Raw genomic sequence first — 23,052 nt, 5'->3', positions numbered from 1 at the left:
ATTACATGTATTATACAGGTAATAGAACTTAAGTTTTTTTTTCCTTCTTTACTATTGCATAGTCTTAGGACAAGTTAGAGCAAATAGGTATTTCAGGTTTCCAGTGCAGAGCTGAACACAGCTGACATCTATACAGGATGGCATTTTCTATCTGTTTCCTCCATATTTGGCCATCCAGTCTGTTCTTCCATGTACTGGCTGAATTGGTGGGCGAGTTAAGATATTCAAGTTTTTGGCTGCTGAATTGAAAGTAGGACCTGGTAGCTGAGCACGAGCCGCTTTGGTTTTCCATGAATAATCTGAAAGGAACAAGAACTCAGAATTAATTATGACTCAAGAGGTATTTTACTCTTATAAATTAAAGAGCTTGAAGACAATTTGTGCTCAAGGATGCTAACGCAGCAGGATGCTTTGTTCTCTGACATGCTGCCTATGCTTGTTTATAGATGATAATGTTTTTTATAATTTATGTATTAGTAATTTTCATCTACTGGATACGTTTTTTGCAGCTATCTCTTGAGAAAACATTGAGACTGAAATTCAGTGGAAAAACTGACGTGTATGTCTACAAGTCTGTATCTCCTATTACAAAACTGCTACAGAATGGAAGTGTTCTTTCCTCTATCTCAAATATTTTAAAAAGCATGTAATTAGAACTTTGGTAAAATTATTAAGACCCAAACAGCCTGGACTGAAGGACAACTTTTGGAGATCCTCTTGCTCCTTTTGAGATTTTATGCCTTTTATTCCCTTCCTCCTTAGCTAAGAACTCCTGGTGTACCTGGTGGTGAGTCCTCTTCATCTCCATTTCCTATTTCTCTATTGATTTTGTAGGATCTGTACAAGTCTATAGTTTGGGGTTGTTTGTTTTGTTGTTTTTTGTTTTTTTTTTTTTTTTTTTAAATGCTTTAATATTCTCTTAATATTGGCATCCACCTACTGTCAGGCACTGAGATGTGCACTACTGTATTCCCAGCCTTCCTGCTCAAGATTTCCTGTTTCTGCATTTCAGATAGATACCTTTACCCCAAGCTTCATGTGATTAAAGTAGCTGTCCCACTGCAGGGGTGGACAGCTCATAGTTTTCCTCGTGTTCATCACTAAATCTGCCGTTTTCCCAATCCCTTAAAGTCAGTCATTTGGGATCTCTCTTATCCAGACTCCTACTATACGTTACTATTGTTTCCTTAGCATTCCCAAAGTATATCCTGCCCTTTCCATTTCTACTTTCATATTTTAGTCTTCTATTAGATACTACTATTTTTATTTTTAAATTTACCATGTTACAGATTTTCTTTTTCCTGCCTATGTATCGTTCTGTTTCTTATGGAAAACCACCTATTTTTTTGGTGGTATTTTTCAACAGTGTCTTGAACCCATTAAGGAACCAGGTGAGGATCAAGATATGTAAAAAGGAGGAATCTCAGGGAACTGCAATGGGGTGGCAGGTCTCTACCTCTTTGAAAATGAATACTGTTCCTTTTTATTGTAGGCTGGCATTCCCTATCTTTCGTCAACAAGTATGATTCTAGCCTACCCTGTCTTGACAATAAAGGTCATTTTTCTTGGGTGTTAGCATTTTCCTCAGAGAAACTGATCTTCTGTGCTACATTAAATTATTTAAATTATGGCATTAAAAACTTAACAAATGAAGACAAACAGAATAAAAACAATTAAGAGCATAACTTATTTCAGTTTGGATAATACAAAGCAAAGGGTCACCAAAAATGTTAATGTTCAAATATTGGCAGATAGGAGATAAAACCTGCCATTTGTTTCATCCTTATCTCTCTTCCCATGCAAGTATGCAGAGTTTAGGATAAATACGAGGGGGTTAAGCAATAGGATCCTTGCTCTTCTCCAGGACATGGAAGAGTATCTTAATTGACCTCCATCTGCCAGCCTTTCTGACCTTTACGACACATTTTCAATTTCTAATTACAGATTAACAGTGAATTTATTTCCCTTTGGATCACCACATGTAATTCCTTTTCGTTCTTGCTATTCACAGCAGTCTAGAGATAGTTGCAGATTTTGCCCTCCTGTGAACTTACTGATCCACACACTGTGACAAATCAAAACTCTTGCTGTTGTGTTTCAGCTGTGAGTTGAATAAGATAATGAAGTGCAGCTCCAGCCTTCCCTGATGGGCTTCTGATCGACTCAGAATATGCATACATCTAAGCATATTTGATATATGCATGCCATCTCTTCCCTCCCTCTCTCCTTTTCAGAGGTTACTTGCAAGTGTCTAAGGGGAACAGGTAACTAAAAGGAGCACATCAGCAAAAAGACAACATTAGGCAGGACCATATCAGATTGGTCTGCCATAGGCCCTTTAGTTAAACAATTCTGATTAGTTTAGGTCCTTGCTATTTCCTCAGAAGCAACTAGCAAAGTGTACTGTTGGGTTTGGACAACGGCTCTAAATCTTCATTCACAAACCAGTTTCTCTTGCATCCTTGCGCACTTCTGCCCATTTCCTCTGAACTGGAAACATGCCAGGAAGGAAGGTGCTCAGAATGTCATCCATACCATAGAGGATCCAAGGTAACAGTTATGTTCAGAATGGATTTCACATTGTTTTTAACTAATTAATGAAACAGTCTTTTAAGGTACATTAACATACAGTTACATCATAATATAACTAGTAAGACCTGGTCATTTGCATTCTTGTTTGGCTTTTCCCTTGAATAATGTAGCAACATTGAAAGTTTGACTTCACAAAGCACTCTTGTGATATTTCATGGGTACAAGAGAAGTGTCATCTCATTATCCACAGACTTACATAGGCAGCACAGTGAGATGAAGACAGTAAAAAACTGCCTATGTGACCACTGCAGAAACCACAGGCCAACTAGATAAGGCCAATAAATAAGAGAAAAAATACTTTTAATTTACTGGTTATACCATAACTGTAACATTACTTGTGAATTTACTAAGTCATTTGATGAAGTTCTTTGGCTTTTTTTAAACTGTTGAGGCCACTGTAGGCATGGATCAGCATCATTCAGTTGCAACTTTCTCTTTCACCTAACAAATAACAGTAACTATAATTTCTTTAGCTATCAGGACTGCCTCTAGATGTCTACATTCACTTATGTTAAGAATGTTTTATGCCCAAGAATTTTATTTTCAAAACTTGAGGAAAACTTTACTAAGGGCTAATAAATCTAAATTTATAGGAATAACTTTAGGGAGCATGGGAAATGAACACTTCTCTTTGTCTTGGATACATGGGGAAAAAGGATGTTTCTTACCTGTTACAGGTGCACCAAGAGGAGCTAGCTGTATCCGTTGTCCTGCTGATCCAACTTCTTTTTTATGAAAGGAAGAGGTATATACTCCTGATGGGTTGTAAGCAGCACCACTTACAAAGCCAGGATTTCCTGTTGACATTACAGAGGTTTAATATTTTCACTTGTGTTCAGAAAACCTTGCCTACTTTTTAAAGTCACTTCAAAAAATATTTGCAGTACCACAAGATTTCCAAGTATGAATGTTCTTTAAAAGTTTCTTAGTACTTGTCTGTTGGAAAAAAAGTGTATGTAATTCTTTGCTTTGTGTATTAGTTAGACCTTTTACAGTATTTAAGAGACTTGCTAAGCTGCAGATCCAGTACATCTGATCTGCAGTTCAGCGGGAATAAAGACAACAGAGCATGACAAACATTTCATTAGTACTTTCATGAACCTTAGACCATGTAGAACATTTACACTGAGTTTTAGAGAAAGGCAGGATCTTACATTTCGCTTATAGTTACTTGCTTTACTGAAAGCTGCTTTAAGCACTTTTATCTAGTGGTGTGGTTCTGTATTAAATCTGTGAACTACAAGGCCATGCACCATAGTTTTAATTTGACCTTTAACAATTATGAACATTTTTATCATACTGGTACTCAGCATGGTTTCATTGGTAATTGCAGTAAAACACACAGTATCTGATTTAACAGTCTTTTTGTCTCCTCAGTCTCTGGCCTCAGTGCAATTCCAAAATGCTTCTCATCATACAGACACTCCCAGTCTTCTGTGATAATTTCAGAGCTTAGAGCAGTGGATCTATAGGCTACAAAACTGGTCAACTACAAACCCAAAAATGTATCCTCAGCTAATTACAACTATGTAATATTGCATATCTCTCTGTTCAAGGGCACTAACAAAAAACATTCAGCTAACTCAGTTTCATCAGCCTCTCCAAACCGTCACTTTTATCAGTTCCACAAATAGTTGGGTTTCCATGTGGGCTCCCTGTGTCCAGTTGATGCCAGTCTCCAGCATAATGAAGAATGACACAAAAGCCTTGGTGCAAAATACAACTTTAATAAAAGTATTCTAAGAAAAATGAACTTTCTTGTAGTCTTTAAGTTGTTCATCCTTTTCAGGAATTTGCCTGAAAAACAAAACAACACAGCTTTAGTGGTTTGTTCACCTGCCTGTGCACATACACACACACATAAGAGAATGTTATTCCCTCAGTTCCTAACTATTTCACTGGGAGAGGTTCATTGCTACTGAGCTGTCAGAGCTTTCTTTAAAATTCTGAGGCCTGAAAATAAGAACATGACAGGCCTTAATTTATATAACCTCAGAAAGACTACTTCTGTCTGCTTCTTATCTACAGCTCAGCAAAGCTGCCTATCCTGTCAAAAGTTGCTCGACTATTATTTGGTTCTCCTTACCTTTTAATGTCCAGTGTCCTTTATGAACCCTTCTGCAGGAAATGGAAATATGCAGCCAGGAGAAACAGTTTGGGTGAATCAGACAGGTCTGCAGGGATGATCCTTTGTTGGATAAGAACAAGTGAATTAAAAAAAAAAAGCAATATAAAATAACAGACTAACAACATATAAATAAAATATCTTATTGAAAAGCACAGTTCTTACCTCTGACCATTCCTGTACAAAAGAAAAGATTCTTGCTATAGAAGTATGCATCCATCAGGCATCCAGGAGGTTAGGCAGCAGGTGTACAAGCATTCCTAGCCAAGATGTCAGCAAGTGTGTGTTCCAGGCTGTATGCCTTACCTCAAACAACACATACTTGATTCTTCATAATGAAGAATTGATGAAGCATTCATCAAGAACTTAAGAATTCATGAAGAATTTATGATAATTCATAATGAGGAAATCATTGAATCATTTGAGCTGGGTAGCGAGTGTAAAAACCCTATGAATAGCTGCAATGAAACACATCACACAGGCAGTACACACCAGAAGGACCAGGACCTAGGGGAGGGGTGAAACATTCCAGCAGCCTTACAATGCCTGCAGCAGTGTGTTTAGACAATAACTAGGCTCCCCGGAAACCTGAGTTTCCACCTTCCTACACTAATGTAACTCCACCAAAATCTATGCTCTGTAAAATCAGTGTTAACGGAATCAGAATGCTGCCAGTGGTGCAAGTTCCAAGTGCTGTTACAGACAAGCAGTCCTTCAAGAGAGATGCATAATGCTGCTTCTTTAGGATCACTTCTTCACCCTCATCCATCAACGGTGCAATGATATGCTGTGGATTATAATCAGGGTGATAGAACATTCTCTGTCTTTTAAAGCACAGTCAGTGCCAAGAGTCCGGAAGTTACAATGAAGAGAACAAGGTTTGACAAAACAGATTACAACTGAAAATAAAGTATACAATCATCAGGAATCTGCAATTATACGTGCAATTTTTACAAGGAAATGTAAAACATAAATAGGAAACGTGCAAAGAACCAGGCTATAATTGCTATAAATTACCTTTCAGATCCTCTAATTTTTCATTCAAACTTTCTGTGCATGATAGCTTTTCAATAGGTATAATTAAGTTCTCATCTGTAGACAGGGAAAATGAAAGGAAGAGAAAGATGGAAACAGAACTTTAGAAAAAGTGTATGAAGAACCTGGTTAGATGATACAAAAGAAATGAGGGAAAATAAAGCAAGAAAGAAGAAATATCTGACATCTTTGTAACTATGTCTTATTCCTATTTTTTTTTTTTTCAAGCAGGAAATGTTAAACAACTTGTTAGAGTAACAAGGTTCTTTTGTAATAATAAAATAAAAATGTTTTTACCAACAACGCAACCACATTCCAGTCACACAAATACATAAATCACAAGTTTAAGCACTCGGGTGTATCTCCAAAGTTGACCGATCATAACTTTACAATTCTTCATAAAAAATTTATAACTATTTGCTTTTACCTTATTTCACCTTAGGGCAATGTTGTGGACGAGTTAACAAAAAAAAAAAAAAAAAAAGAATGATTTAAATAAACTAAACATAGTTATTTAAACAGTAACCAGCACAGTGTCAACTTTTGGTTCTGTCAATATGAAAAAAGAACACATACGTAATTTACGTGTGTTGTATTTCTGTGATAGGTGCTCCAGCTATCCTGGTTTCATGTGTGTCTTAGATATTGCTGCCTCCCAGCACATGCAACATCACATGCAAATTAAAATACTGCTGGAAATAATACCAGGTATTTTCAAGCATATTAAATAATCAGCTTCAGTATTTTTTTTTTTCATCAAACTTTTGACAGATACACAAAGTAAGCCAGTAAGACAAATGCAGGATTTTTACCATTAGCATACACTTTCATTCTATTTTCAGTGCAATTGAGTAGGTAGGTGTCTAGCTTATTGATGCATACTTTTGGAAACAGTTCTTGGCCTTTTTATGCCTTATTCCCTTGCATGACTATGTTATGAATATATTAATTAATTTTGAGGCATCCAGATACTATATTTTGGAAAGCAAAAAGGTACATATGATTGCTTAAAAAAAAGGCTGTTCTATTCTATCAAAATTCTCATAGGTGATGTCATTTTTCCACCTCCTAAAATCTTTCACATAATTTCAGATGAACAACTTACAGCTTATCTGACTTTCAGAGGGAAAATCAGGTTTGCTGACACTGCAGAATGGCTACTAAACTTCTACTAAAACAGGGTGCAGCATCTGTGTGTAAACAAACCTAAAGTTCTTTCTGTACAAGCATGTAAGGCCAGGTGATTTATTGACATTAAAGTATTTGGGAGTGACTCATGCTAGATGGACAATGCTGTGAAGTTGTTAATAAGGTAACCTCCCATAACATGGTGATGTGACTGTGTACAGGGCTTAGTGGTCAGAAGATAGATTTTAGTCTTGAGTCTGATAAACCTAGTCCTTGAGTCTAGATAAACCTTTTAACTAGTCCTACTCTATATAATATTGATAATAGCATTCTTCACAAAATGCAGTACCAAAAGGCACCTTACTGCAAGTTCCTTGCTGAAAATAAAGGGACTTTTCATGCAGCAAAGTATTTAGGACAAGGCTAGTAGATTGTTAAAAGACATGTTTAGAATATTAGGCAGTACTTTGATTACATGAGCACACTACTCACCATCTTGTTTTCATATGTGAGACTACTGTTTGATAGTGTTCATGGCACACTGCCCAGGCAGTAATGACGTCAAACTATTTGCTTAAATTAACACAGTAAAATAACGGTCTACAAGGGTTATGAACAAAATTTATTTTGACACAAATTTGTAATAGAGGCTGGTCTATATTTCCTTTATGATCTGAAAGCAAAATACTTAGTTTACATTTGAAGAAGTTGTTATCTTAAGAGTCTGTTGTTAAAACAAGACAAAAAAGTATCAACCTAGAAGCTAAGCCTGACAACGGAAGTTCAACCAAATGGTCTTAATTAATTAAAGTATGATGAGATATAATGCGACCACTTTTAATTACACTTTTACCTGTAGTATTTCTGTTGAAAGTCATTCCTCCTCCAGCATGTGCCAGTGGTTTAGAGTACAACTGGTTGTTCCAGGTTCCATGTAATCCTTCTTTACTGACTGCTGCTAAGGAGACACTCTTAGGGTTTACACCTTAGAAAAAAAAAAAAAAAAAAGAAAATTTTATAAATACCAATTCTCAAACATAATTCAACCAATGAAAAATGGACATTTCTAGAACAGTGAAACAAACAACACTGAATTATTTGTGGTATAATGTAAACACCATTAATTTAAACAATGCCCATCGATTAGGTTAGATTTTTCACCCAAACCATGAAAACTAGAGACACTGTTAAGAACACCGCTAATTGTTAAAAACAATTCCCTTTGTGCTTTCAAGATAACTTTTAAAAGCCTTTTAAGCACAGTTACTTCATTTCTATAAATCCATAGTCTCATTATTGATATTTTTGACTCTCAAACAAGTAACACAGATTAAAAATACCTATCAAAAACTAGGGTTCTCAAGGCTGAAAAATAAGCTATTTCTTCAAGGTATAAGTTAGAATAGAACACAGAGGTTCTTGTCATCTCAGTGTGTTATAAGCATTACAAGAGTTAATAGGATTACACAGCATGAAAGCAGCTCCCAGATCTAGAACTAAAGTAATATGGACAAATAACAAATACACTCCTTGGAGCTATATTTTCTTAAGTGCTGAAATTATTTTTTACATCTATGCCTTTCTCATTGAAAGTTCTACTAAAACCAGAGAGACATTAGAAGCACACTTTAAAAAAAGATAAGAAATACAGATGAACTTTCCTTTCCATTTATGTTTCCTTTATATAGGGAAGCTCCACCACTCCCCCTTTTTTTATTTCTTTTGGGCTTACGCTGTTTATTCTCTGGGCATCCTATTTAACGTTCAAGAAGTGGTTTCATATTCAGAAGTCATCACTGGCCTAATGAATTCCTGAGAAATTAGTGATACATTGTCACAAAACAACTTGTCTGACAATTAGGAATTCCTCTGGGAGCTACCTAAATTCTTATACGTGGGTTACAGTAGATGTCATGATATACTTACTGTCACTGTGCAAACCATCGTTATAATAAAGAAAAACATCAAGAGAACACCAAGGAAATAATCTGATTATAGAACACATTCAGAATACTAACTGAAGGACACATTCTCTTTTTTAATTCCTCCTTCCTATTCTTTTTCCTAGCAATTTCATCATTTCATGTTATTTTCCTGATAAAATCATCCAGATTTAGACTAAGCTATCTATTAATTTTTAAAGAAGATAACTGCCTTGGGAAGGGAAATGAGTACGTGAGTGGCTGGTATTTCTGAACACTTCTTATCACAAGGGTAACTGTGCTTACCAGAACTTTAAATTCAAAAAAAACCCAACCTCCTGACATTTCAAAACTGAGAACTATGCTTTCTCTCCATATATACACATATATATATATATGTAGTTTATTTAGTCCTCAGATACACTTGCTTATGGGTCAAATCAGGATATATCCCTAGGAATCCAAGGGACACTGGATTCATATTACTGAGGGGTTTATATGTTAGTAGTGATAAGAAGGCCTGTGAGCTTTTGTGGTGTACAAGCAGCATTGAGCTCCCTTCCACATTTACATGGCCAGGAACTTCTGCACTAATTATGATGACAGACATTATGGGAAAAGCATTTAGGCCAAAACTTGAAAATTTAGCCTGGTTATAAACAACAAAATTATCCAGCGTGAAATCTAAAGTTTAAATGTAGTGTACCTAGATTGTTCATAACTTGTATTTTCCATACGTACTGACTTTTACCCTTACCAGGTAGATATCTTGATTGTCTTAAATAGTACTGTTTTGCTGACGTATTTAATCTTCCAGAATCATTTGTCATCAGAACCTTATTTTCCCCTCCTGGCTGGATAGAGAATGAAGTTTTTGGTTCTGGCACACTGGAAAAATCAAGATGTTCAAACAAAAATCAAGATGTGACCAACAACTCCAGCACAGAATACCACAAGCTGACCCTAGCCTGAAGAGTACAGTGCTCTTCTCTTACCCTACTTTCATCAGTAAAATTGATTCCTACAAAGTAACAGCCAAATCTCATACCTCATGAGAGTCTGACCTAGGACAAAGAAAAAAGCGTATCCAACACTATAGAATCTAGGTAAATGTGGATAACTGTGGCAGAGCTGAAAGCCACATTTAACAGACGAAATGAAGTTAGTATATCTGATTTTAGTAAAACACACAGTCTCTTAATAACATGACAAACACCTAAAGCATACAGTCCCTGAAAACAAATCTGATTGAGTTTGGATACTACTGGAGCTATATCAACACCACACCCAAAGCTAGTCTGTTTATACAGCTCTCTGCATTCTTGCAGAAGTTTGGTGATTTATACTTTAGCAGATTTGTCTTAATCAATCTATAAACCTACTGGATATTGCTTACTAAAAGATGCAATTTTACAATTACAGAACTTACCCAAAAAGACTTTCCTTGTTTTTCTTTTCTTTTAACAGCATAATGCTAGGTTTCTTTGAACATGACATTCCAAATTCTGTGTCATCCAAGTCATCCCAGCTATCCACAGCCTTTACCAAAGTCTGACCCCATCGTCTTCTGCTGCTTTTAGGACCTACTGCACCACTCTGAGGGCCATTAGCTGTTTGTTTCTATTTTAAATACGAAAAAAAGCTTCAATTCAATTCTATAATTCTATACTTTGTATCTAGTTCACTTCCTGACTACACTTACAAACTTTGAGGGCATGATTTTAAGCAGAAAACATAACAATAATGCTGGCAAGTATTTTGAGTGTAGCTCATTTAGACTGTCATCCTTCTCAAATCTATCTGAAATACTGAAGTTAATGTTCAACTTGCAGACCCAGTTCATTGCTCAGCCTCTACTCCTTGTGTTTTGCTGAACTCATGCTCTCAATAGTGATATAGATGAACTGTCAAGGAGTAGAGCACACTGGTACAGAACATTCACAGTAATTAGACTCAGGGTTTAGGCATGCCAGTTACTGTTGCCCCAGAGTAAATACAGTAAATAAAGTTATCAGGCCTTTCCTTAACACTATTTTCCAAAGAAATAACTAGATTTTAAAACTGTTCTTTCATATGACTGTAGTTTACTTTCCTATATTTTCTGAATGCCTATTATTCTTAACATACTTCATATTTTAGTTCAGCAAGTGGAAAGCAAAACAAAGGCTACGAAGCTTAATATTCATCTTGCCAAAAACCTTCCTTGATAAATTCTTACAAGCTTAGTAATTGGATGAACTCTCAGATGTTTTACTGCTTGAAGCAAGCTCCTCTATTATACATTAACACTGTTTTTGGGAACCGTTTCTCAAAGGTCAGTAAACAATAGCTATTGTAACTACTTAGCTGTTGTTACTACATAAGCATGACAGTAAAGGCTATTATAAACGAACACACACTGTTGTTAGAAGCAATCTATTCTTATTTGCTGTGAAATTTCAGTAAGTGGCCAGTTGTATCCTTTATGAGTCTCTAACGACCTGCCTATATTTCCTCTAATAAAATGTCTGACAATTTTCAAGGGATTGCTTGGCTGAATTATAGTAAGAACCTTTAATAAAACCACCTAAGTATTTATTGAAGACAACTTACTGGCAATGAGTTTTTATTGATAGCTGGTAAAAATGGTTGTGCCTGTGGCTGCTGCTGGTTTGGTACTTGCTGGTTAGCAGTATTCTGAGGCAACTGAATTTGCTGGAGAGGCTGGTGGTTAACCTTTGATAGGGGCTGTGGCTGTGTTTTGTCAGGTACATCCGGTGAAGACAGAGGTTCTGGCTTGGATATAGCTTCCAGTTTAGGTAAAATTGGCTTTGGCTCTGTTGGCTGAACTGCTTTAATAGGAGTCTGCTTCTCCAGATACTGTGGAGGAGGTCCTAAAACTTGTCCAACTTGAAAGTAAGGGTACTTCAAAGCCTGCAGAAGAAGATGCAACATATTAATTTTACTTCAAAAAGCTTACTTTAAGCAGGTTCCTGAAGCATTTACTTCAAAAAGCTTACTTTAAGCAGGTTCCTGAAGCATTTGAGCAAGACCTAAAGGCAGAGATGCAAGATGGATGCATAGTGAGATCATGTGTAAACAGCATGAATTGATAATTCTGTATTTTAAACTCTTCCCATCATATAATTTAGTAAGATGGGTCTAGTTGTAACATGTTAACAGCATTCACGTCCTGTCTTTCCCTCCTTTACTTCTAGGTTTCGTGGAATCTGTGTTTTGCCATGCATTTTACATTCAACACCATTCTATATTCATGCAGCAACAAATTTCAGTCTTAGATGAAGGAGTCTCTACTACCTTTACCCCACGCTTTATTATCACATGTTTCCATTGCTAAGTATGTTTTGGTAACTTCATGAAGAGATTAAAACAAACAAAACAAAACACCAAAACCCCAGAATCATGATGATTGCCATTTAACATTAATGTATGGGGTTTACAATTAAAGTTTCTCCTTCATTTTCTTATCACCAGCTTTCCTTGTTTTTGTTTTGCTTTGAAGTACAGTCACTGTGCTTGCTGTGCTTTCATGGTATTTATTAGGAACACAGTGTCTGTCTTCAGGCAGATGTGTATTTCATTCTTTTTCTCTGACCTTTTAATGTCCACCTCTAGACAAACAGCACAGGCATACCTTAGAAACACAGTTCCTCCTATGTCAACACAACACATTCTGCTACTCCTGGGTACGATCCTACTCTTTGTTAGTTCTCAAAGAGATGTTTTGCTTCAGCTGCACTTGAGAATTGCTGCCTTTGTACACAATTCAATGTATATGCATTAAACTCTCCTTTTGGCTGTGGATTACACAACTGCTGCAGCTGCTTCCTTGATAAATCACTTGGGCAAAAGCTGGTTGTTTACTTTCATAAAGCACCATGCAGTATTCTGTACAGAGATATATAGCACTGGACTAGATTTAGATCTCAGTGACTGTAACAATAGATATGCTTTATAAAGTGGAGAGAAAGGGTTACTTTATTCAGCACCATCTGCTTAACCACTTCTGAATCACATTACATCCACCTAGGGTAACTTGCAATATGTCCTTTTCCTTTCCCTATTGTATTCTCCTTTTATACCTTTTAAATAGGATTGCACTACGTATGAATACTGGTTTAAAAAAAAAAAAAAAAAAGAAAAATATCAGGAGAATATAACCATGTTTGGTACTTGAAATTATTCTTTAAAAGTAACTTGGAGAAAAACAGTAACGTTTGTGATCTACTGGTATGTTTTTCACAAAGTTCTTAGCACTTAGTACGGTTTACATCCCATTTCCAACTAAAAATAGTTCTTAGTCTTATATTCTTAGCTCTTCCATACCGCATTCCATCTGCAATTTCACAAAAGTAAAGTTTAATTTTAAATATCCCTCTTTGTACAGATGGTGGAGGAAAAAAACAGGCAGCAGAAGTGACATACAGTTACAATTGAGGAAACTTGCAGCTCAGATTTTTCTCTATCCTGTACAGAGAACATTTTAGAATATGCCAATACAGAAGACAACATAGCAGGAATAGCTAAAGAGTTTATGCTGTCTGCTGAGTAAGGTTTAGAACTTTCTCACTGTTAGGTTCATTCACACCAAAGTGTTCAAAATGAGGAGGCATTTCTCTGGCCATCAGTATTACGGCAATGAATCAGTTTCTATATTTACAACTTTTTAACAAGCAAATTCAGTCTTATACTTAATCATTCAGGTGCTCAGACCTGACTTGCTGTAGGCCTCTTCTTTGGATTCCAGTTCAGCATATCACTCATAAGTTGTATTGCTTCATTGCTTGCATTTGGGATGAGAATTTTTAGGCTTATGGGGACACATTGCGGAAAGCGGAAATTCATGGCAGAAGCAAGGTGATATCCTTCTGGCCAGTCACTCTGTTCCAAAGAAAACTAAAATCAGTACCAAAAAAAGAACAAAGACTATGTATATTTAAGTTACTAGATCAAATTTAATTTTATGCAGCTTGAGTCATGCTTGGTCTGCACAGTGCCTTCCTATATAGGGGAAAACAGGCATTTCTATTTTCCATTACAATTATTACACCAGTGAACTCAACATCAGTCTCCAGTGGCAGTTCTTCCCTCCTTTACATAAAGGTGGAACCATCATTGCGGGTACCACACCTGGACATATTCTACCTGAAGGAGAAGAGAGTGCAACAGTAGCAGAAGCAGTACTGAACGTCCCATCTACCACAGAAATGAGCTCAAACACCTGACTTCAACATACCTTCGTTATGGGAACAGTAGAGGTGAGGCCCTTCCACCCAGCATACGTGGTAGTGTAATGGTGGTGTAGCCTATACTATACCACTGATTCCACCATTAAGATAGTCAATGATTGAATTACAACTAGACACTATTAGAGCATGAAAAAAAACCCAAACAACAAACCAAAAACATGACCACAAGAAAATTTTTTTTTTTTGAGTGTTTTAATTTTCCAAAAGTAAATGCTGAAGTCCTTCCTTGCCTGATAATTGCATTGTTTGAACATAGAACCATTAGATTACCAAAGACCTCAAGAGATCATCTAATCCATGCCCTTTTCCCTTCCTGACAGGTGTTAGTCTCAAAAGCTTCCAGTGGCATTCCACAACCGCTCTGAACAGTTTCTTCCAGAGCTTAATTCTCCTCAAGATAGAAAAACGTAGGTTTCTCTTATGACAATAAAAGACCATTGCTGAGAATGCTACCATCCGTGGATACCAGGAAGGAGTATTTATTTCTTCTCTTTAAACCAGCCTTTTTATACATTGAAAGGTATTTTTCTTCCTCCCTTACTGTATTTGATGAAATTCTGTTTGCCAGAGATAGTGATAAAGGAACAATCAGAATTAAGTAGCAAAGGATGCACATTGAACTAGTGAAGTGCAGGGATAGGATGAAAACAGTACAAGTGCAAAAATAAAAAATACATTTCAATTTATTAAAAAAACATAATTTGGAATTATTGAAAGTACCATTGCTAACCTTCAACTAATGAAAATACATTTAATTCATCTTTCCTTTTCAGACTGTCATCAGCTTTTTCATTAAACTGGCATAGTACAAGTGCACCATCACTGCCAGTACTTGAATGGCACAACTTACTGTTTCATTTATAAAATAGAAAAAACAAAACTTTATAAATAAAGCAACTTCATTTATTAAATAAAGCAAAACAGCTGCATGTCACTATTTAAAAAAAAAAAAAAAAAAATCGAACTCACAGATGTCATTAGTATGGTATTACAGACTTAAAGGAAGACAAATTGGAATGAAGATAGCTTCTGGGCATAATCCTTGTAATTCCTTATTGCAGGAAAATGGAATAAATGAAAATATATGTTTGAAAAAAAACATACTTGTAAAACTATCTGCAAAACCAGACTCATAAAATAACTGGTTATGTTTTTCAGAATGCAGAGCGTAACGAATTTGTAACCGTTGGACAATTTGTGACAAATGCATCATTTGTTATGATCATTCCAATAATTTAATATTTAAGTACTCTTCTCCTACAGCAACCTCCCTGAAGAGGGAATGCCTTTGCATTGTTGTAAGGAGATAAAATTCCCAAGTCTGCCCACCAGATGACGGGGGCACAATGGAACTAATTGAAGCTTCTTGATCCCATAGCCTGCACTTCCAGAACTTGTTTATGCAAATGTTCCAGAAAATCTTACGTTGCTCTCTTTCTCACTCTTAATATCCACCAAAATGTTGTTCTTGCTTAAGAAACTTAACATCTGTGTTTGAAAACTTGAGTCTTAAAATACTATTCATATTACACATTATTTCTGACACACGATTGTCATAACAATCACTGTTTTACACATCATAGCAATTTGCACTTACTCCTCTAGACTCAGTTTTCATTTCCCCAACGTATCATCTATAACTCTTTATCTCTAACCTCTTACTCTCTGACCTGTCATGAGTTTGTACCTGTTTCTCATTATGTTCTCTTGGACGTTTTTCCTCCACTTCAAGCTTTGCATGTTCCTAGGTAGCTTAATCCATTTCTGTTCCTTACTTCTCTATTCGTAACAGCTCCTTTACTGGTCAAGAATTATGCTATATTTTATAATCAGTAGAACACTAATGAAATTGATGTTTTTCTCTCCCACTCACACACTTTCCACACCTAGAGACTCTGTGTTCAGTCAGTTATCTCACTGAGTTCTGTTTGTACCCATAAAGTAACGATACACATCTGCTATATCTTACCTGATTTAAAAAAAAAAACCCCAAACTTGTATGGTCTTTTTTCAGTTTATTCAATATTTTGAAATAAGCTTATTCTTTTCTTGCATGTTTATATACCCACTTGTTAAAACATTTTAACTGCAGTAGATACAATTGCATATTTTTATATGCATTACTCAAATGTTTCTTGTAATTTTAAATAGTATTTAGCCTGTTCAGAAATAACTGACGATATTTGCTTCTTCTCTAAAATACTGCACATTTTTCCTCCATTACTTTTTATTGCTAATAATATTTAGGAGAGATCTGTGTTTGAGATCAAATGCTTCCTCTATGGTTTAGTATTAAGAAAAGCATAATTTATCTTCTTTATGGTATCTTCCACAAGCTCTAAATTCTAGGTGCCAGCCTAGAAGAATTACACTTTCAGGAAAGGGAAGCAAATTGACTATATGGAATTCTAGGAGACTTCTGATGTTCTTTCCAGTATGTATAGCTTTAAATAACTGAACTAAACAATTTTATCTGGCTTTCATTAGAGGAGAGCAAGCCTACAAATAATAGTATGACATAAAACAGGTACTGATACACAACAAAAGACTAGCATTACATGCCTTAAGGGAAGTTTAAGATGCATACAGTTGACAAAACCTTATGTCTACAGGAAACTTACTAAACCAATAATTTATATGGATGCTCCAAAAGAAAGACAACATTCAATGTTTTATAATATTTTTAAAAATTTATTTAAATACAATTGTGTGAATTTTTTCTGAGTCTTACCTTCTTTGGAGTCCCTAATACTTGGCAAATTTTGAAGATTTCATCTACTTCACTTGTGCCTGGGAAAAGAGGTCTTAGTGTGTATAGTTCAGCCATTATGCTGCCAACTGCCCACATATCAATAGGTGAACTATAGACAGATGATCTTAGCAAAACTTCAGGAGCACGATACCTACAAGGATGGAAAGAAATAATAGATAAATTAAAATGGTAAGAGAAAGCTAATTAGTTAGAATAATGTATTAACTTAATATACTTACCACCTGGTAGAAACATAATCTGTATAAGGTGGTTGAGATCTTAGTTCTCTAGCCAAACCAAAATCTGCTATTTTCACAAGTTCTGGTCCAATACAAAGAAGGTTCTCAGGCTTCATATCTCTATGAAAAAATCCTATAAAAGACCAGATGGAAAAGAACAGTGAATTATTATATCAGCATTTCTTAAATAGCAACCTCTAATAAAGTAATCCAAATGGGATATTTAGGAAGAATATAGAGGGGTTTTTGGTGTCTTTTTTTTTTTTTTTTTTTTTAATTCAACAGAAAAGAATGGCACCCCTCCCCCCAACAGGCACACATATTTTTCCCCCCAGTGATTAATACACCAAGTATTCTTTAATTAACAAATGTAAACTTTCATTAACATATTGAAGAAAATGAATTGGCTACTGCAGCATTATCAAATAAATCAATTTCAGAATGTTGGAATGAAATCTGTCGCAAAAACTACAACCGCTTTGTCAGTTTTGGGTAATGGAAAATTGAGTATCTGACACACTTACTTGATTAATAAAATTCCTTGAACAATTTTAACTAGTTTATTTATCATTGTGACAACAACTTGCAGATACAGACATAAAAAAGATATCAAAATAAAGGTTCTTGATTACTTGCTGTTGGCTTGAGCACCTACATACCTGGACAGTGGTTATACCACTAAGCAAATCAATTCTGCTGTTTAACTGGTACACACAATTTGTTATGCTATAAATCAATTTGATTGAAATGCACTTGCTACAATAAAGCGTTCAAATTCTGCATGCAGAAACTGACAACCACTGCAAGAAATTGGCTGAAATTATTACAGTGAAGTGTAAATGTTCAAATTTATCATACCTGGCATTCCCAAACACTTATGGTCAAACCAAACTATTATTAATATTCTAACTTATAAGTAGCAGTTTTTCTTAAATTCTAATTTTCTTATTCATTTCATGTAGAAATGAGGAAGAAGAGAATGCTACTGATTAGAAAACTGTTTATGATCTTGAACAGAAAGACATGGAATTACAATTTTTGGCTATCTGAATTCATCGACAAGCCTCATCAGGGTGCATGAAAAAAAGTCAGAGATTACTGGGAACACTGTTCCTTGTTTCATTTTCAACTAACATTTTATTGTATTTGGAAACGTGATATGAAGGACAAGTACAAAGTAAGAGTTGAGCATGCGAGTTTTTAAATGCAAATGAACTTAATACTAGTATTTCAGAATGCAGTTTGTGGACAGATAGTAAACATGAGCATTAAAAGTTTTGTAAAGGCTGTGAAACTTTTTGTTGTTGTTGTGAGCACACAGAATCTCTTACTCAGACTGTGTTTATCATTCCTAGAAAAACCACATCTTAAAATATTCAAATCCAGGTTGCAACTGTTGAAACCATTTGAATTTTTTAGTGAATAAGTAATTTTAAGAATTTTTTTTAAGTGTAGGGTATCATATTAGCTATAGTAAAGTGTCAATGCTCCATAAATAGATCTTTCTGAGGAAACAGAAATGTATAGTATAGCATGGTACAAGATTCTTCAATTTGTTTATTCACCTGGTAACTATGGTGGGAAAAAAAGTACTCAATAGTGCATGAACAATATCCAGTGCTTACAAGTAGAAAAGAAAATCTGATTATAGGAAAACAAACTGTAACTTCAGATATAGTTTAAAAATGTACCATACTTGAAATAGGTAAGAATAATTTTTGAGATAATTAACAACCTTTGCTAGATACTTTTATTCATGTTATTACTGTGCGTTATCTTATTTTCTAAAAAAATGCTACACAGTTAAACTAGTACAAAACCTACCGTGTTTATGGATAAAAGCTAGCCCTTGTAATATCTGATACATCATGTTTCTGATAACTGACTCAGGGAACAACTTGTTTCTGTGAAGAAACAGATTAACAACATCATGTAATTAAAAAGAATAATGTATTTTCAGAACATACATGTTTCTTATTTTGCATAACACATTGTGAACAGATGAAAATGGACCCATCAAGTCTTGTGCACAATGACAGACATATACAACTAGCCCTCATCTCAAAACTCACTTGCTGCCAGGCCTTAATTTCACTCACTTCAAGTGCTGAAGAGGGACTTCTCTGCAGAGAGGCTCATGATCCTACCTGTCTGTAGAAGCTGGTTGACCAGTGGTGTGCTTGACCAGATGAACATGGAATGCATGATAATGAAGCAAAGAAGGGACTACACAGTGCAGAACTGTGATAAGTGTGTCACCCAGTGGTGGTAGCCTTAAAGGAACCCTGACTGAGAGCAATGCTTCCCAGTTGTAGGGTAACGTAGTACTAATATTGCTATTGGCTATCTCAGGATTTGAACCTAAGAGCTCTGCACGTAAGGAGATAAAAAGTCATGGCAATGTCTGAAGGAAACATATGTTAAAGGCAAAAGATTTCAACAAAGAACAATGTTATTGAAAATGCTCATCCTATTCCAAAGTTCACCTTTCAAGCCTTGCTATGTACTGTTTGTCCAAGATTGCAACACCACATAGTCCATAAATAGGTCTTTCTTATGAGTGTGCATGCAGGTACATGCGGATGACCATCCCCACCTTAAGCCAAATCCATGAGCAAAAGCAGAAAGAGCAGTGTTTATCCAATCCTTCATATATTAAAGTGAAGGCTAATGAATAAAAAGAAAAAAAAAGTACTTGGAATTTCTCTCATGGCTCTACACCCAAAGACATGCAAACTACCCTGTAAACAACCTAACAAACTGTTACTTCCAAGAGCATTACAAAATTCTACCCTTAGAATTTTGCAGGTGCAGCAACTCCTGTTCACATCAGTGAGGCTGCAACAAGAGCCAAACCCAGAAATTCCAATGTGTTCTTTAAGGCAGCATAAGAATAACTAAATAAAACATGATGGCATGGTATTTGTTTTGTGAAAAAGACATACCTGTCCTTCATTAGCTGATACAGATTTTCCTTCATGTATTCAAATACAAAGTAAAGGTGGTCATTTTCTCGTATGACTTCTTTCAATTTTATTACATTGGCATGATTTAGCTTCTTCAGAGACTGTAATAGAGTAAAATATGGCTTCAGGTAACTCAGCAGTGACTTTGACTCCTTAACAGAACTAGATTTTTTTAACGTGCAGGTTTCTAGAACAGAATTCACAAAACATGTCCATCTGACAGGCCATATTTATCTTGTAATCTCTGTTTCAAAGAACAACCAAATAGCATTTAGAATTAATCTCAAAACAGTAACAATAGTAGTTTAAACCTTCTATTTCTAAGGATTTCATCATATCTGGAGTGATTAACACAAAAGCCTAATTCCCTACAACGAAAGACAGTTCTGAAGCTCTAACAGCTCTTGCTCACAGAACTGAGTAAGAAAACCCAACAATTTTTTTGTTATGAAACTTTAAGGAACAAAGATTCTCTTACAGGTGTTCTTTTTGGAGATACTGATTATGTGCAATCTCCAATAAATTAAACCTAAACTATGCCTGCCTAACTCCTTTGTTAGGGAGTTTTGTATATACAGAAAATCAGATGCCTGAAACATGGGATAAGTTGGAATTTAAGCCCTGAATTTCAAGTGTTATTCTATCATTCAGCTAGCCAAAACTCACAGTGCTTTCTACAAATACCCCAAATACATGATATAAGGACTGGATATATAACCTGAAAATCTGCTATTAAAATGAAAGAGCTGGACGGTAAAACTCAAAAACACACACACAGAATCCATTTCTTTTTCTTTTCTCAAGACAAGAGGTTGGTTATGAGACATGGCCACTGCTTGAGAACAGTGGGATATTCCACAAAGCGGCAGGAACTCTAGCAGTTTTTGTGGTTTGTGGAATCTGTCACCCCCATTTAAAGAGTTCACAAAGTTTGGCCTTATGCTTGGACATTTTAGATGCCCTTTTCCTTCACGCAAACCCAACCAGACACTTATTTTTAAAGGTGCTACATTCACCATTTTACCTTGACTTCTCTCAAATTCATACATTCATCCCATGAATAGAACTTTCTTTTCATTCTGAAATACAAGTCCAAGATAAAGTATTTTAAGTGAGCAGCACAGATTAGCTGTATTTTGAACTTAATTTAAAACACTCTAGAATACCCATCAGCAACATAATTAAAAAAAAACCCCTCAACTCTGAGAGTTGCTAGAAATGTGTTTGATGATTGCAAATATTGTTTTAGAGGAGTAGAGCCAGGGAAACCATGATAGTCCGAAGTATCAGGGACATAAAATCCCTTTGTATCGCTTGAATTGTGCTCTTAATGAGAGCAACAGTGAGACTGCACATAAGAGATAGATATTTCAAACCAGAAAAATCACTTCTTTGAGCTTAAGATGCAGGCTCTATGAAAAGAGGAGAATTACATTTTTGAAATCTGCAAAGTATCTTGACTGCTTAACATAATAATTAAGCATCTGACTCGATTAGTCATTTTTTCAAATCTGTTCCAAGGTATTAAATACTAAATAAAAATGGTTTCGAGCATCAAGCAATATTCATACATACAACAGTCTAATATATGAGTGTAATACATTTATTTGTAAGTCTTGTATAGGTGCAAACATAGATATTCGGTGTTGCTGAGACCTTGGGATGGGGTTGTGAATCTCATTGCTGTATTTCTGTAAAGTTCTAATGGCTAGAGTGAAGAGATTTAAACTCATGATTTTAATTTTAAATAAACATATCTTCAATCAAAACTGATCCCCCTCAAATCCCAAACTTAAAAATCACACAAAAGAGCTCCAAATCCTGAAATCATGAGAATGAAAAACACTTCTCAAAGTGTTGCTCCTTCTGCCTAAAAATAATGGAAATAATACATTTCAGATTTTTTTTTTTAGCTTAGATTAATATTAATAACTTAACTAACAGTAATAGCAGTATATGGGGAAGCCTGAAACTCTCAGAAATTCTTAAAATCAAAGTCAATTATATTACAATTATTTTTCTGCAGTAAATCCATAAATAGAGAAGAAAAAAAATCTCAGCAACATACAATTTCTGATATTTCAACTTGCAGCTTTGTAGGAATATAAGGGGAACTTCCCCATTCCTGCAGTACAATTATTGTTGCTTTGTAAAAATCTTCTTAAACAAGTATGACAATGCTGATGGCTACGCATAACACAACTTTATTGGATCCAAGGAGACAGCCTTTGTTTACCTGACCAGATTGTCACCGGGTATTTATCATTGTAACAGTATCTCAAATGTAATGCAGCACCTAAAAAGATCTCTGGGAGTGGGAAGGCCTTTCAGATCCACTCATTAAGATGGTTATTCTTATAAGTCATGTAAATAAACAAAACCCCTAATTAATCAACTGCACGTTCAATTTTGCTTTTCCTCTGGTGTTAGCAACCAATACCACTTTTAGAAGGAAGCATGTCTGAACTGAACAAAAGGAGCATGCAATTTTATAAGCCAAGATAAATCGATGACTTATACAAACTAATGAGTCTCTCTCTTGATCTGTTAGCTGAAGGCTGACCCACAATCACCTCATTAAGTATCTTAATTTAAAAAATTAATTCTGTTATGTTAGTTCCCTTAACAAGGACATTTCTTTCTATTCTATGCAGATGGAGACAACAATAAAGTTAAAAGTGAAAATCTTTAAGCTTTGGCAAGTACCTTTACTGAATTGAGATGTCACATACCTTTTGATAGCCACAAGTTCTCCTGACTCATTGCTCTTGCCCATCAACACACTGCCATAGGTGCCATCACCTAGTTGTTTCATGACTGTGTAACGGTTCATTTTTTTCAAGACCTAGATAACCAAAACCTTATAAATTCTAAATGTCTTCTGTCTTATCAAAGGATTCTATGACCTTTGATTTTCTTAGAGAAATTTTTTTTCCAGACTGTTTTAGGTTGGTGAAAATCTTCTCATAATGGTACAGGATATTCACTAGTCTCCTCCAAATTACAGTTACTTTGAGATCCAGATATAAAATTCAAGAGACAGA

The 23,052-nt window shown here is 35.4% G+C and overlaps 1 protein-coding gene across 1 annotated transcript; it reads right to left on the bottom strand.

Moving 5' to 3' along the window:
• Nucleotides 1-147: 147 nt before the first annotated feature.
• Nucleotides 148-22,841, bottom strand: MAK (male germ cell associated kinase; the record flags this gene model as incomplete). The annotated part of the gene is made up of 14 exons (XM_080610860.1): nucleotides 148-299; nucleotides 3,261-3,389; nucleotides 5,735-5,809; nucleotides 7,734-7,865; nucleotides 9,560-9,690; nucleotides 10,232-10,422; nucleotides 11,395-11,715; nucleotides 13,516-13,683; nucleotides 16,783-16,954; nucleotides 17,043-17,175; nucleotides 18,867-18,946; nucleotides 19,988-20,109; nucleotides 21,033-21,087; nucleotides 22,741-22,841. The coding sequence occupies 14 exons, from the start codon at nucleotides 22,839-22,841 to the stop codon at nucleotides 148-150; spliced, it is 1,962 nt and encodes a 653-aa protein (XP_080466986.1).
• Between the last annotated feature and the right edge of the window lie 211 nt (nucleotides 22,842-23,052).

Source organism: Psittacula echo (assembly GCF_963264785.1).
Source record: "Psittacula echo genome assembly, chromosome: 2".
Classification (NCBI taxonomy): Eukaryota; Metazoa; Chordata; class Aves; order Psittaciformes; family Psittacidae; genus Psittacula; species Psittacula echo.
The sequence above is the reverse complement of the archived record's forward strand: the minus strand, read 5'-3'. Positions and strand labels throughout refer to the sequence as shown.